Here is a 14830-nt window from a genome sequence, read left to right as displayed (position 1 = left end):
AACATGGAGGTCAATGATGAAAATGTACCAAATGGACAAAAATAGTAGCAAATAACAAATCCACTCGACACTAAATCGCTCGCATATTTTTTTTTTTTGGGGGGGCGGGTGAGAAATAGAGGGAGCCACTGATTATTAAATACCAGAGTTACTTCGTACGCTGTATATACAGAAACTCTGTTCGAACTTAGCCAATGCTTCACAGCAAACTCAGCTCAGTTGGTTTGCACGCGATGCCGTGGATGTGACACGTTAAAGCACTCAAACTATAATTCCGAAGTGTGCGTAAGTCATCTCTACCGACTTAGATGAGAGGCAGCACAATGAACACAAGTGCTGCTTTTCGACAATGAGTTTCAAAACAGCAAGCCGGTTACAATTGTTCAAATTTGCCGCGTTAGCCTACCACTCGAACTTGCAGCGCCACACGACGACGAAAGTGCAAAACACAAACGCTTCCGAGACTGCCGTCGCATTTAAGGTCCATTGAACACGCGCCCTAAACAACTGTCCAGCTTGACGCTCGCCAACTAGCGTTCTCGTGTTACTGCTGTTGCTTTTACATATGCACGCGCGCCCTCAGCAGGTCACGCCACTGCAGTGACGATTCGCAAAACGGTGCGCACCGAAGTGAACCTTGCAGCGAGCTTTTTGCTGAAACGTAGATGATGGATAAACCGCGCGTCGTGGACCTCCGATCGGATACGCTGACCAAGCCGACGCCCGAGATGCGACAGGCCATGCGGGACGCCGAGGTCGGCGACGACGTCTTCAAGGAAGACCCCACCGTCAACGGTACGTTTGCATTCGAACTACCATGCATGCGATGCGCTGAGGCTGTTGCTGTCTCCGTTTAGAGAGGCTTTCTTGACAAAAGACAGAGAAGCTAACGGAGACGTAAAGGCAACGAAAATGCCGAATAAAGGCTGAAAAAAAGCGTACAGGACATCTTTCGGAGCCTCTGACCGGTGTAAGCTTGCCTACCGAGGAGCGAGAGCAGCAGACGGCCACGTTAACGGAAAGGAGGGAGAGACATCGCCTGAGCTCTCAGTTATTTTGTACTAGCGCGCATGCGCGGTTAGCGCCCACTACAAAGCGCCACCTACTTGTTGTGTCAGAAGAGAAAATCTTCAGCTTAGGTACATGACCTCCGAGATTTGTATAAGTTCGGAGGCCATGCTGCGACTGCACGCGAATTTCTCGGTATGAATAGCCAGTATTCTGTACTGCGAAGAGACTGGGCCTTGAGCCAATGGTCACTCTCTTACTTCAGCCACAAGCAGTGTCCGAAAACTGGACGTCAATAAGGCCTGTTTCCACCAGGTTTCCACAGAGGAGGTTTAACCTCTTTAGTTTCCGCAATATTCGGCCTCATGCAGGGGTTACCTCCGAGATCTGTTTTTCGTTAACCAAAGGACGCGATTGCTGATTGCAAAAGTAGGCCGTAACTAACTTCAGTTGAAGTTTTTATACAATCAAAAAACCTAATCGTACAAAATGTTTTGCGCGCGCGTTGTTTTACTAGTTTCGGCATCTATTTGTCGCTTCATGGTCACGTGCTGAATATCGCGGGCTTTTCAAATATGAGCTTAGATACAGACTTCCGCGCGTATGGCTCCTGCGTGTTTTATTTTCAGAGACATTGATACCAATGCGAATAGAGTAAACTAAACGAAAAGATAGCTCGCCGCCGGCAGGGACCGAGTCTGCGACTTTCGGATAACACGCCCGCTGCCCATACCCCAATGCTCTACCAGTCGAATACAGGAGGGTTGCAAGAGACGCCGTTCGTCCGTCTGAGGCGCTAGCGGCGTCCGCCGCCATCTTGGTTCTTCGTGGTGGTGCAGATGAAGATAATTTAAACCTCCTTGGTGCAGATGTTCTCACATGGCGCGCTTCATCGGTTCTGTCTAAACGGGCAGTGACAATGAGAGGCTGTGTGCTTGACAGTGAGCATGACGCTGCAGCGTGTACGTTTAAGGTGTGGTTGAGTGCACGGAAACCACCAAGATCTACGCCCTGCCGTTTTGATGATGGGACCATTTCGGTGTCCCCGCCCACGTGCAGCACTCGTATTCTCAGGTTTACTTGCCCCATAACCCTGTAAAGTGGACGGCGGCATGATCTCGATTGGTTGAACATTGGACGCTTTATCCGAAGGTTGCAGGTGCGGTTGCAGGTGCGGTTGCAGGTGCGGTAGAATGTTGTCTCGTTGCCTAGTTTACTTTTTTCCACTTCTTAATTACTACGATAAAGTTTGAACAACACCACTAACGTGGCCTATGCCTTTCCGGGCTTCCATATATCTTTCATTTTTTCGATAAGGTTGTTTCAAACGAAGAAACGATCCCTTAAAATCCCATTCTGTCGTTCGCACACAAGTTAAAAAGATATTACGCGCCTTTGAGCGTTGGACTATGCGTACGCAAGCCCCTAAGCAGCGTGCATATACGCACACCCTTGCCCTCCATTGTTTTTACCTTGGGTGCGGATGAAGTACAGAAGACAGCACAAAAGAAAGCAGAGACCAAGTAGCTATGGGGATGGCTTGTCGTCGCAAATCATCCCTATAGTCGTTTGGTCTCTGCTTTTCTGGCTTGCAACTCTTTCAAGTTGCAAGCCGCGGACGTAGGACCCCACGTCCCCATTCGGGGTTTCTTTCTGCCCAATCAGAGTTGGTTCTCACTCTCCTAGCTTTCTTGGCGTTCTTCCAGAGCTCGAACGAGTGGTGGCCGAGCTGCTGGGAAAGGAGGCTGCCCTGTTCGTGCCCATGGGAACCATGGGAAACCTGGCAGCAGGTGAGAGAGACGTCTTACAAATGTCCACTATATTTTATCTATTTATTTATACTTATACCTACAGCACCCTCTGGGGGCATCGTTGTAGGGGGGGTTTACAAGTTCAAAGTACATTTAAATCAGTGGTGCAAAGTTAAATTGTACGGCACTAAAAAAAACAAATGTAATATACCTAGATCACAGCATGAATTATCAATGTGTGACCACATACTCCTTTAAAAGGGAACAAAACGCGGTGGAAGGGGCGGTCACAATGTTTTTTTGGAAGACTGTCCCATTCGTGAATAGTTTTAGGAAAAAAAAAGTATTTGCATACGTTGATGTTCGGCACATATATTCACGCACTTTCAAAGGATGGTCCTGTCGTGATGAGACGTATGTTGGTGGTCTGATCTATTTGTTTTTATCGATCCCAGTTTTGTCGTTTATTAGGTTGTAGAGATGACATAGCCTGATATATTTACGCCTTGAGGAGAGTAACGGCAATCCAAGTGAACCAACAATTTCGATAGACCTTCTGGTGGAGTCGTAAATCACCTGTCACAAACCGCGCTCCAATGCATCAATATTTAACTTGCGAAATACCGCGAAAGATATAACAAAATAGAGAAGAAATAGGCATAAAAGAACGTCTTTTATATCTGATTTTTTTTCTACCTTTGTTATTCATTGGTTTTCACTAGACTTTGCCCGTGTACCTCGGCCATGCTTGGCACGTACAAGCATTTTCTCGAATTTATTATCTTCTGGTGGAGGATCGCTTATCTATTGATTGGTCATGGACTGACTATCACCAGGCATCGATGGCTGGACCCTAGGGGCTGCTTGGCACATACTGACTTTCAGTGGTGCAAACGCGTGTAGTTTCCGCGAACGCCACACTCGAAACGAAAAGCTTAAACAGCTTCTGTTCAAATAAATACTCAAGCGTCGTTACTAACAGGTTAAGTCGTGAGATGGCGTAAGATGACAATGTGTATGTTACGTAATATGCAGTGATGGCCCACAGCGACAGGAGGGGAGAGGAGATCCTGGTTGGCGACGCGTCCCACATCTTCCTCTGTGAGCAGGGGGGCACGGCGCAGGTACGTGACCTTTTCAAGAAGCGCATGCCATTATTGTTTCTCGTAATCATAACAATTTTGGGGAGTTTAACGTCCCGAAACCACCGTGCGATTTTGAAAGATGCCATAGTGGAGGACTCCGGAAATTTCGACAACCTGGGCTTATTTCACGTGCACTTTGATCTAAGCACGTGGGCCTCAAGACAGTCAAACAGACAGACAGACGGATCTATCTAGGTAGATCAGGTAGGTAGGTATCTATCTATCTAGGTACAGGTAGGTAGGTAGGGATAGATAGATAGATAGATAGATAGATAGATAGATAGATCTGATAGATAGATAGATAGAATGGTAGGTAGGTAGGTAGGTAGGTAGGTAGGTAGGTAGGTAGGTAGGTAGGTAGGTAGGTAGGTAGGTATGTAGGTAGGTAGGTAGGGACAAATAGACAGACAGACGGACTGGCAGACAAATAGATAGATAGATAGATAGATAGATAGATAGATAGATAGATAGATAGATAGATAGATAGATAGATAGATAGATAGTGAGAGAAAAAGCAGAGTTGTTTACTAGACTGTTCAATTCGCTGCCCCACACATGTGGAGAGGTGCGCAGGAATCGAACGTGAGTGCGAGAAAAGAACTGAATTATTAAAAGCAGGAGCGTAATTAACCACTCATTTTCTTGCGGGAAAGGGGCAAGGCCAACCGCACCTTATGCGTGTTTGGGCGCGTGTTTATATGCGTTCGTGTTTATTTACACTGTTTTCGTGAAGGGGAAGATGTTAGCATCACCAACCCCCCCCCCCCCCCCTCCCCCCCACCCTGCCCTTCTTTGACTACGCCAATGATGGAAAGGCAAAAATGTTGAATAAGTTACGTGCACTTTTCTATCCTCAGGCTGCAGCTCGCGGGAGTGGTAGAAGTGGTCTGCGAAGACAGTCCAAGCATTAGTTTAGATAGATTCATGTGCGCAATGTGGCGTGCCGTTACAGACGTTGAGCTGCGCTATTTCCTCGGCGCAGGTGGCCTCGGTGCACAGCTGGGCCGTCCCGACGCAGAGCGACGGCCGACTGCTCATCGAAGACCTCGAGTCGCGCGTCAGGTACCGCAACATACCCTGCCCCAGGACCGCACTGCTGTGCCTCGAGAACACGCACAACTTCTGCGGAGGCACCGTGCTCTCCGTCGACTACGTGGAACAGGTGCAGGGGGGCTTAAACTTCGTGATTATGACGCAACTGATGGCTTGGCGGTTTGGATGGGACGTAATGGCCGCAGGTTCGCCGCTATAGCAACCACTCAGATGTGCCCACGTGTACAGGACAGTCAAACGACACAAACATCTCGAGGTTTCAATTTGGTGTCAGTGGCCCTTTAACGTTCTTTTTCTCCAATGCGGTGGCGTTGCTGACATCTAGGAGGCATGATAGGGTCAGAATTAACCGGCTCCAGTGTAAAATAACGATGCTGCTGGAACATTTTTATAGCACCTGCGCACGAACAACAGACGAAAATCACGCGATGTACTGGTAATGTCAACGTTACGTCATAAACCTCGTGGCCACTGAAACATGGTTGTTCTAGGGACGTCACTGCAAGCCATCCATGCACAATGTAGCAGGGGTTTAAAACTCAACGCGTCCACTGGGGCACAGTCAGGTAATTTACCCCGTATTCACAAACGCTCCTCGACTCGACATTTTGTTGTTGTTCTCCTATTGTTAGTGGCGCATACCCACTGTGGGGGATCGGCCAAGAATCGAGTGGTTTTAAAATTTACTGTTCAGATTTGGAATGATGGAGGTATAACAGAAAGATTACCGATAGTCTAGGCAAGTGTGGTGCTCAATGTAATGCATACAAATATTTACATAAAAATTTATTCTTAGAATAGAGCAATAATTTGATTTTATACGTATATAATTATGTGGACATGTTAGGATAATGTAACTGGTTAATTAGTAAACCTATTACTTTCATCAATATAGTCCCGGACGGCCGCACATACTGTCCCATTAGAGAAACCGGAAATGGAAGCTTCAAAAGACAAAATGACAGGCAGAGATAAGTCCATACCAATACCACGCAAAGGTATTTCTAATAGGGTTTTTCGTAATGTGTTAAACCGCCTGCAGGTCAAAATGAAATGGTCTATTGTTTCCAGTTCATCGCAGAATGCGCACAGTGGTGAAGGTGCGTGAGCAGACCTGTGTTTATAGAAATCCACCCTTCACTTGACAGAGTTGAGCACTGCGCCACCGCTCGGCTGAAAATGACGCTGCACTACTCAAGAATCGCAGCAGATTATCGCTGATATGCAGTGACTTGCCGTGCCTAGGGACGACGCTCCCATCGGCTTTCTCAAGTGAAGGTGAAACGCTGAGTGAAGGTACGTTCTAGAATACGGGGGTTAGTACTGCAAGTGCAGTGAGGAAGTAAGAGCGGGGAAATGGTGGAGGAGGATGCCGCGCAGCTATCGCAGCGACCCTGTCCGCCTAATAAGTGGATGTATAGGCAGAATTTATGGTGAAGTAAGGCAGCGTTCCTCCCCCTCTGCCTCCACGTGCGCACAACTATGGATGTAAGCAACCTTGTCATACCAGCCGCGTCGCTACATATCGTCGCCAAATACGGGTAGAATGAAATTGAATAAAGACGACGATCACTTTTTGTCACGTGGTCGCATTCGGAACAAAAACCGGTCTGGTCTGGTACAGTCACCTTTATGAATCCATTGCAATGAGTGTGAATCTCTCGATCATTTCTTTCTAACGTGCAGATTATTCACCAATCAGAGGAAAAAGACTTCTAGACGAACCGCTTCGAAGGTTGAGATTAAATTTATCCCTTCCGGTTCTTTCCTTTGGGGCTACCGTGCTGGGATTTAGCCGCAGGAGCATTTGCGAAGCCGTTTGCGATTGCCTCCAGGAGACAAGAAGAATGGAATGCTAAGTTTACCGTTAAAAATTATCACCATCAAGTATATTCATTAAAGAACTTAACATTTCGAAATTATGAACATTTCTTTTAAATAGCAAGACACCACTCATTTCATGGCCGTTCTCCCATAGTGGGTTGCGCCAGGATAAAAGGGACAAACAAACAAACAAACAAAAACCGAGAATAAGTAAGGGCTGAGGTGAAGGTGCTGTGTCTCCACCCTGTGTCCTTCGCAGTTCACTTTCCTTTTTGTGAATCGCCGATGGGCCTTGATTTGTTCTGAGTGTACTCTCAAGTCGAGTATCGGCCAGAACTTTGAGGTGTCCGCGGTGGCGACCTCCGAGATTGTTGACTGGTGGTGCGCTAGCTGTAGATCTCGGATTCGAATTGCGATTCTCTCGCACCGCAGGCTGCCCGCTTTGCCAGGAGCCACAACATACCGCTTCACATGGACGGTGCGAGGATCATGAATGCGGCAGCGTACCTGGGCCTGCCGCCGAAGGATCTCCTGAAGGGCTGCGACTCCGTCATGATGTGCATTTCAAAGGTATAATCAAGTTTTGCAACAATAAATGGCCGCCATTCACTGAAATGTGGTTTCTCGGTGTAACCTTAAATATGAATGCAATCACCACATTGGAGACAAGGGTGCCCTTCTTTGCGGCCAGTGCACCTACCTTAAAACACAGTCGGCAGCGATCTAAGTTCCTGAGAGCATAGTTCACTGGCTAGTTTTGCTTTGAGTCAATCATTTTTTCTTACAGTCTAGTCAGCGAAAGCTTCGCCTGGCTGACCATTTTATAGCTGCAGGGCGAGTACCTGGGTGACGCGGGCTGCGTTTGCTTGTTGCACCACTGTAAACTAGCAACTATACAACAAACTCCAACTGAGCAGGACCAAGCAGGACCATGTCAGGAGGCAAACAATGCACCTCCTTTTTCCCTGACCGCGGGCATTCCTTTCTGTTGTCCGAAAAAGGAGTGAATGAAATTAATGTGATGTAACTGCAATGGGTATGAGCCCTGAATATCTTTCCTCTAATCAAGCGAACAGCTTTCCATGAAATGCTAAGCTTCACTGACAATTAGGACGGATTTCTTTTTCTCTATTTCATTCTATACCGCTTTTCGGGAACCACCCCAATTTACGCTGGTGGTCACCAAGGCAAATCTGGTAACGGTTGCCTCTTGTCCTTTCAGGGTCTTTCGTGCCCCATTGGGTCACTGGTGGCCGGATCAAACGACTTCATTTACAAGTAAGCCGTACTAAACTTATACTCTAATAACGGTTGCATGCGTCCTCGAAAATACTGGCTCCTAATAGTTCTACGAATACCTACCTAGCCGGGTGCAACTGCATCTCAAAATGACTCATGCAGCTGTCGCACCAAATATTGCCCTGATTCTTTTTAATGTCATTCTCCGTGAGGGTTGGTATCAACCTTTCCAGATGAGGCTCCCTGTGGGCCGCCATGATTCTCTGTAAATTGAGGCAACGTGGGTTGAGGTCAACACACGTGACCCTCCCCCCCACCCCCCCAGAAAACGCACGTCGGGGCCAGTCACGCCAGCCTCTGTTCTCCCGTGTCGCGGTCAAGAAAGAAGGAGTTTTTCCTATTGATTGAAAAAGGTTTACAACATTTTCGACTGAGAAGGACAGCATCTTTTTTTGTGTGTGTGTGTGGGGGGGGGGGGGGAGTCACATGTGTTGACCTGTACCTACAGGGAATTATGGCAGTCCACAGGGAGCCGGTTTGGTAAGGTGTATAGAATAGTGTATACAGTTGTAATATTTGGTGCTCTTAAATAAACCCATCAATTACGTTACTAACTCAGGGCCTGATAAATCCCATAGGTGTTGTGAAGAAAGCCGTTATGTCATATGCTGTTATACGAACACTATAACGTAAGAGAACAACGCGTGACGGTAGGAATACGAGACTTTTGACGCGAGTATAAGTGAACATAGGTTAGTTCGCTAACAGGTAAATTACGTTGGTTCTGTTATGCATGAAGGAAAATTTAAAGTTAAGGGCTTGTTTTCTTTGTCAGACACAACTACAGTGAAAACTAGGGAAAGTATAGGGGACGTTATTAGAAGTATTTATAATGTTATTAGGAAGAAAAAAAGGGAATGAAAACATAACTTCCCACCGGTGGCAGGTTATCTTTTCGTCCACTTTTTTAGCCGAGAGAACTCGTCGCAAAAGAAAGCAGTTTCAGTTCAATGACGTGGCGCTGTTTAGTATATATTCCACCGTTTTGTACTTTATATAAAGTTTCAAATGCAAAGCACCCATTTGACTAACCTGTGTAACGCTGTCCCTCCGTCCGCACCCTCGCTATCTCGGCCGCAGGTGTTGGGGCGGTGCCATGTAGGTCACGCCTTCCCTCGCAGTGCGCATGCGTTGCACTCTCTCACCAGCCTGTCGCTGCGTGTCATCTAGCTCTCTTCCTTCCCCCTCTCCACCGCTCGCAACGTTCGAGTGCACATCAAGCAAACAGTCTTTCTGCGATTAAACCTACAGAAAACCCAACCCGTCTACCGTGTCTGCGTTTCAAATAACGAACGCTACACCTAGTTTCGCTTCAAACCGTTCTTCCAGCACCAGCGTCGACGCCTGTTTCAACCGGGTCAACGCCGCGCGCGCTGCTGCTGCTTCTGCCCTTTGGGGAGATTGTCCATAATTTATATTCTATGCTTATAGATTGTATTCGACTTTATAATGAATGATACGTCATTTCCGTCACGGAAGTATGTCACTGAAGTCTTGGTGAACCCCGGCATAAAGCACTTGTTAGAATCGTCGAATATACACTTTTGCTATACTCGGCGACAACTTATCTTGACAGTGGATCGAAGCCCAAGTAGACGGGGCTTCCGCACATTCCCGTTCCTCCGAAATTAGTACGGCCGCTTGGGGCTGACTTCAGTTTCGTTCGCTCGCATCGTTAGCGAGTCTAGGCAATTACACCACGAAAAATGTGAATAGCACAAACATTTTGATGGTTTCTTGTATATTTTGTCGTGTCATATCACGAGTATGTTTTTTCTTGGAGAAATAAACAGCGTGTTTGAGGCCGCACGCTGACCCACTACGTCATGGAGGCCGTGTTTGCTTGGGAAAACTGACGTGTTGTTAAGATTATGCTGTCCAATAAATCGAAAAAAGAAGAAGATATTCTTGGAAAGTCAACAATAAGTGTACATTACCTACGTCTTTCCGCTACTGTTTGAGTCTCACAACAAATACAGCAGCATATATTCCAGCAAGGGCGATGTGAATATAATCAGTACACTAAAGGGCTGATTTCTGGGCGTAGAGCGGGCATGCGCTTCGGTTCCGTAGCTCCCGGACTGCTGTCAATAAAAGTTGACGTCAAGTGTACCATTTTTACTGACGCATATATGGTGTGCAAATAGCTCTTGTAGCAGATTATAAGAGTGTGTGATTCGTGCAGGGTATCGAGAGCCCGCAAGTGCCTCGGCGGGGGCATGCGCCAGGCGGGAATCGTGGCGGCAGCCGGACTCGTGGCGCTCAAGACCATGGTGCCGAGAGTGCACGAGGACCACGACAACGCCCAGAGACTCGCCACAGGTACATACGATGGTGCATGCGACACTGACATTCTGGGCACATGTGGAATCGTGGCCGCCTAATATGCATAGTTTTTGCTTCTTAACCTGGACGTAGCACTCCCGTGTGGATCGAATCCTTCGCAGGCGTCAGTCTTCAGGGTAACCCGTTCATCAGCCAGGATCTGACGACGGTGCAGACCAACATGGTCGTCTACGAGTTCCGGGACACGGCCCAACTGTCTCCCCTCGCGTTCTGCGAGCGTCTCAACAAGGTTTGTAGTCCCTTCACTGACAGCAGCGTGGTGGAATATTTATTTGGGGCAAGTTGATTTGCTGTTCAAAACGAAAGAAAGTAGGTAAAGGCGCGGCAGAAAGCGAGGAATGCAGGACTGGTGAGCACTATGTCCCTTCTCGTTTTTGCCATTGCCATGGTGTCTTCCACTTCCTATTGGCATATCAAGCTTTCGAACAGCCTGTAGTCAGCGAGTGGGTCGCCATGGAAACGTAAACTGCGCTGATACTTCGACAAGTACTGTTGCGAGGCGTCTGCATTATAATGGAACTTCAGCACGGAAGACAAGGAGACATTAAAGGTCCCCTGACACCACATTCGGAAACATCTATATTATTGTGTTTCAGAAGTGATTTTCAGAAGGCAGCACCTTATTGCCGGAACCTGTCTATCCACAGTGTCCGTTGTCACGGGGTGATGCGTAAAAGAGAAACAAAATAAAGTTTTAACAACAAGCCTATGTAAATCCTGATTGTGACGGAACTACATAAAGCACCTACAAGCACAAACCCTTTATTCTAGTCGGTGTCTTCAACGAAGACATTACAGAGAACCTAGCTTTATCGTCGACTCTTTACTATATGTTGCCCAATTCATATGGGTCAGCGCTCGAGTAACGCGTGGTTACTCACCCATACCATACCCGCCCACCTGCCATGATTCACTTCGCGCAGACATGTGTAGATTTCAGCATCTCCTTGCCGATGGCCATGCAGAAAGAGAAAGGCACAAAACCTGTGCGCGTCGTGGTGCTGCGCTTTGTTTTTGGGCGTTTTCCCAGGTAGCAAAGGGCTCAATTTTTTTTTAAACAGCGAAGGTGAGTAAGCTCGTAGTTTTTTTTGTCATGCAGAGTAGGTAGGTAGGTAGGCACTAATTTTTATTGATGTTCTGAAGAAGTCACCCCAAGTTTTCAGTGATTCAGGACCGTGGGCGGGTCCCACGTGAACTGAAACTGTCATAATTACTGGCCTATACCGTGAAGTGTTGCTCGTTTTGTGGGCTCTCTTCGTCCACTCTTTCATTCTACGACTTTGCTAATTAGTATCAAGCTAATTAAAAACATTTAATACTGCGTTAATTAGCTACTAGCTAATTCATGTAACGCTGATAATACCTAGTGAAGAATGCACTAATGAAACGTTCATTTAACATCGCCACAATGACACCTCGCCGAGCAATATACACGTTCCACCACAGCCAATGTCAAGCCCAATCTATCGACAAACCTAGCAAGGGCTTAATCAGACTTGTCGAAGCCGACAGCAGCGAGGTCGGCTACAATCTCAGCTTGCACCACTTGTGCAAGTGGCCCCCTTACCCTTTTTTTATTCTCTTTCAACCTCATTTTAGGTGACGCCGAGGGAGTACGAAGACCTCCAGCAGGCTGTCACGGTCAAGATGATTCCCATTGGGCTGACTAAGGCGCGAGCAGTCCTCTACAACGGCGTCGACGCGGACGACGTAGACGCAGCACTGGTCAAGATACGTTACGTCATCGAAGAACTCTGTCGGTCCGCTGGAGCCTAGGCGATAACTACTCACGATACATTCGGGTGGTTGTTGCACTGTGCTCTGATTGCTATGAAAGAATTGATGGAAAAAAGCAAGCAAGCATCACTTCTGAAATGAGTGGGCAACCACGTGATAAGCAATGAGCAAAATGACTGTAACACTTGCTTGTTCTGGTTGTAGATATATTTTTATTTCGTTATTTACTTTTTTGCTTTACCGCTCTTTACATGAAATTGCGCAGCTGCGTTCCATCCACAAACGGTCCAGGAGGGATCTATTTAACATGTTACTCAAGCCGTGGCACATACAGAGGACAGCCCATAACATCAACCGCTCTCTCGGAACCCTTCCCCCAGTGTATACTCACGTACTGGGCTACACGAGAAAACGAGAAAGAAAGAGGGGGGGGGGGGGGGGCGTCGTTTTCCATCCCACGAGTGCTTTGCCGACGCCGCTCCTACGCAGCCCCCGCAGTCACCCCTGAGGAAGGAACCAAGTCGGTCTCGAAACGTTGGACTTCTTCAAAACTTTTGGTTGGAGTCTAAATCATCTCCCAGTTTCATACCCAACCAGAACGACTTCTGTCAAATGTTTACATTCAAGGAACGTACATCTATTGATGTAAGTTCGGTGCCGCAAAGGGTGTTCAGTTCACCGTTTTAGAATACGGTCAGAGCGCTCTCAAACGACGACTCGTAGGCGCCATTAGATACGCTCGAAAGCGTCACGTGACTTCTCGTGCGCATGCGCGTGGTGGACGACCCGCCACGGTGCGCGATATTGTTGTGGAGCGCGAAACAAGGCGGCTTCTTTTGCGGTGTTCTACCACGTACCCCGAAAGCCTTATTCTAGCACGATACGTTGCCCTCCGGATATTTTTCGCAGTAAACGAATAAAATACAAAAGTCTGAAAATCTCTCAGCTAAACGCCTCACTTATTCTTCCATGAAAGACGGGAGTGCTCGGTAAAAGATGATGCAATGAAACTTCGTTGTAACGAACACTGACATTGCAAATTATCGGTTATAGCGAAGTAAATGCGTACCTTTGTCGATTGTGTTTCATTTCACTGACTCTAGTTTTTCAACAACGAGATAGAAAACGCGAGAACCGCGGTGATATTGACTGTAACGAAGAAACGGTTAGGTTATGTTAGGTTAGAATTTCGCGAGGGTTAGAACTCGAGGGGTAAAAAAGTACATTTCCCCTTGGTGAAAGATGGTCCGACAAAATTCGGAAGGGGGTAGCTTAGTTTTGTAGCAAAAATCAAAATAGAGGTGTAAGAGCCTTTAAGTAAATGCGCGCCTGTGTTTTGAATGTGCATGCAATAACAGTTTTACAGAATGGGAGCAAATTATCGTGTGAAATATCACGAGTTATGCCAAGAGGGGAATATTTAGAACGCGCGCGATTCTTCCCTTATCCAACACGTTCGCAACGGCCCCTATCCAGTGCTCTCGTGGTTCTGTTTTGGGACTTCTGTAGGGAACTTGGTAAAACCGAAGTCCCCTGCGTCCGTGGCAATTCACAACGCAACACTATAGCATCGAAGCGTCGACTGTTGTCTTTCTTTGTAGAGCGCGGAGCTGTTGCGTCTGATATTGTTTTCGCCGTCGCCCTGGCGAGTGAACCAGCAAGCACGTCATGGCGTTTCCATGGCGCGCCTGACTATCAGAGAGAATTTCGTGGCTATTTTTTTCCGAGTGTCCAATGCGCAAACACACCTAACAATTAGCTCAATCGTTGTTTCACCCGAGCTATAGTTGCACCTGGTTACGTAGCACACTGTGTAAACAAGTCAGGCTTTGCACTACCCAAAACTGCGCCAACAGGTGGCGCTACGTGTCAGCAAAAATACAGTCTGACTGAATGCAGGAACAGTGCAACCTAGAAGTAGTTACTTCGTAACTAAAGAAGCGAAAAAAAAACAAGGGCAGAAAAGAGCGCTCATAACTTCATTTCTAGTACAATGGGCCCCTTTTCTTGCTCCTTTGTTCCTCCCAGTCAGCGCTTTTTTCTGTCCTTGTTTTTTTCGCTTCCGTAGTTACGAAGTAACTACTTCTAGGTTGCGCTGTTCCTGCATTCAGTTATGTCCTACCAACTTGCCCAAGCTTCCACGCTTCATACAGAGTCTGACGTCATCAGACGTTTATGTTTAAACATAACCCGAACAATTATTTTATAGACACCATGATTAGGGGTCACACAACGGGCAATATCTCTAGTGCAATAGAACAGTGGCTATAACCTTACCGGTTTGATTACTGACGAAGAGTCTATCTTATGCGTGCTCGACACTGTATACCAACTGCTCTCTGTCGTGCCTCTATTAGCGCTTCGTATACTACTGTTAGCCCATATAGTGTCTTCATTAACATCTATTGTGCTATGTATGGGAAGCCATAGGCTTCAAATGCATACACCTTCCCTCCCCCCACACCTCCCACCGCAAGCACACACACACACCATTTCACGCCTGACTACACGTACGCTTTGCAGATCGTCAACGCGTGGCTTTTTGACGCAGCGTCGCAGCTTCTCCTTTTGAACAACACGCGGGTATACTCGAAGCTGCGCCCAGGCCAAAGTGTAAGATACAAATAATTGTTTCTATCTTACATCATGAATCAGGCCTTTCCGCAC

General features: G+C 47.1%; 1 protein-coding gene across 1 annotated transcript; it reads left to right on the top strand.

Moving 5' to 3' along the window:
• The first annotated feature begins 541 nt into the window (after window positions 1-541).
• Window positions 542-12386, top strand: LOC119179899 (L-allo-threonine aldolase). Its single transcript, XM_037431015.2, has 9 exons — window positions 542-795; window positions 2715-2798; window positions 3795-3883; window positions 4887-5066; window positions 7214-7351; window positions 8004-8059; window positions 10266-10402; window positions 10528-10655; window positions 12026-12386. Exons 1-9 carry the CDS (start codon window positions 666-668, stop codon window positions 12200-12202), a joined length of 1119 nt encoding a protein of 372 aa, XP_037286912.2. The 5' UTR covers window positions 542-665; the 3' UTR covers window positions 12203-12386.
• Window positions 12387-14830: the final 2444 nt, after the last annotated feature.

This window comes from Rhipicephalus microplus, chromosome 7 (assembly GCF_043290135.1).
Source record: "Rhipicephalus microplus isolate Deutch F79 chromosome 7, USDA_Rmic, whole genome shotgun sequence".
Classification (NCBI taxonomy): Eukaryota; Metazoa; Arthropoda; class Arachnida; order Ixodida; family Ixodidae; genus Rhipicephalus; species Rhipicephalus microplus.
This window is presented reverse-complemented; position numbering and strand designations above follow the sequence as displayed.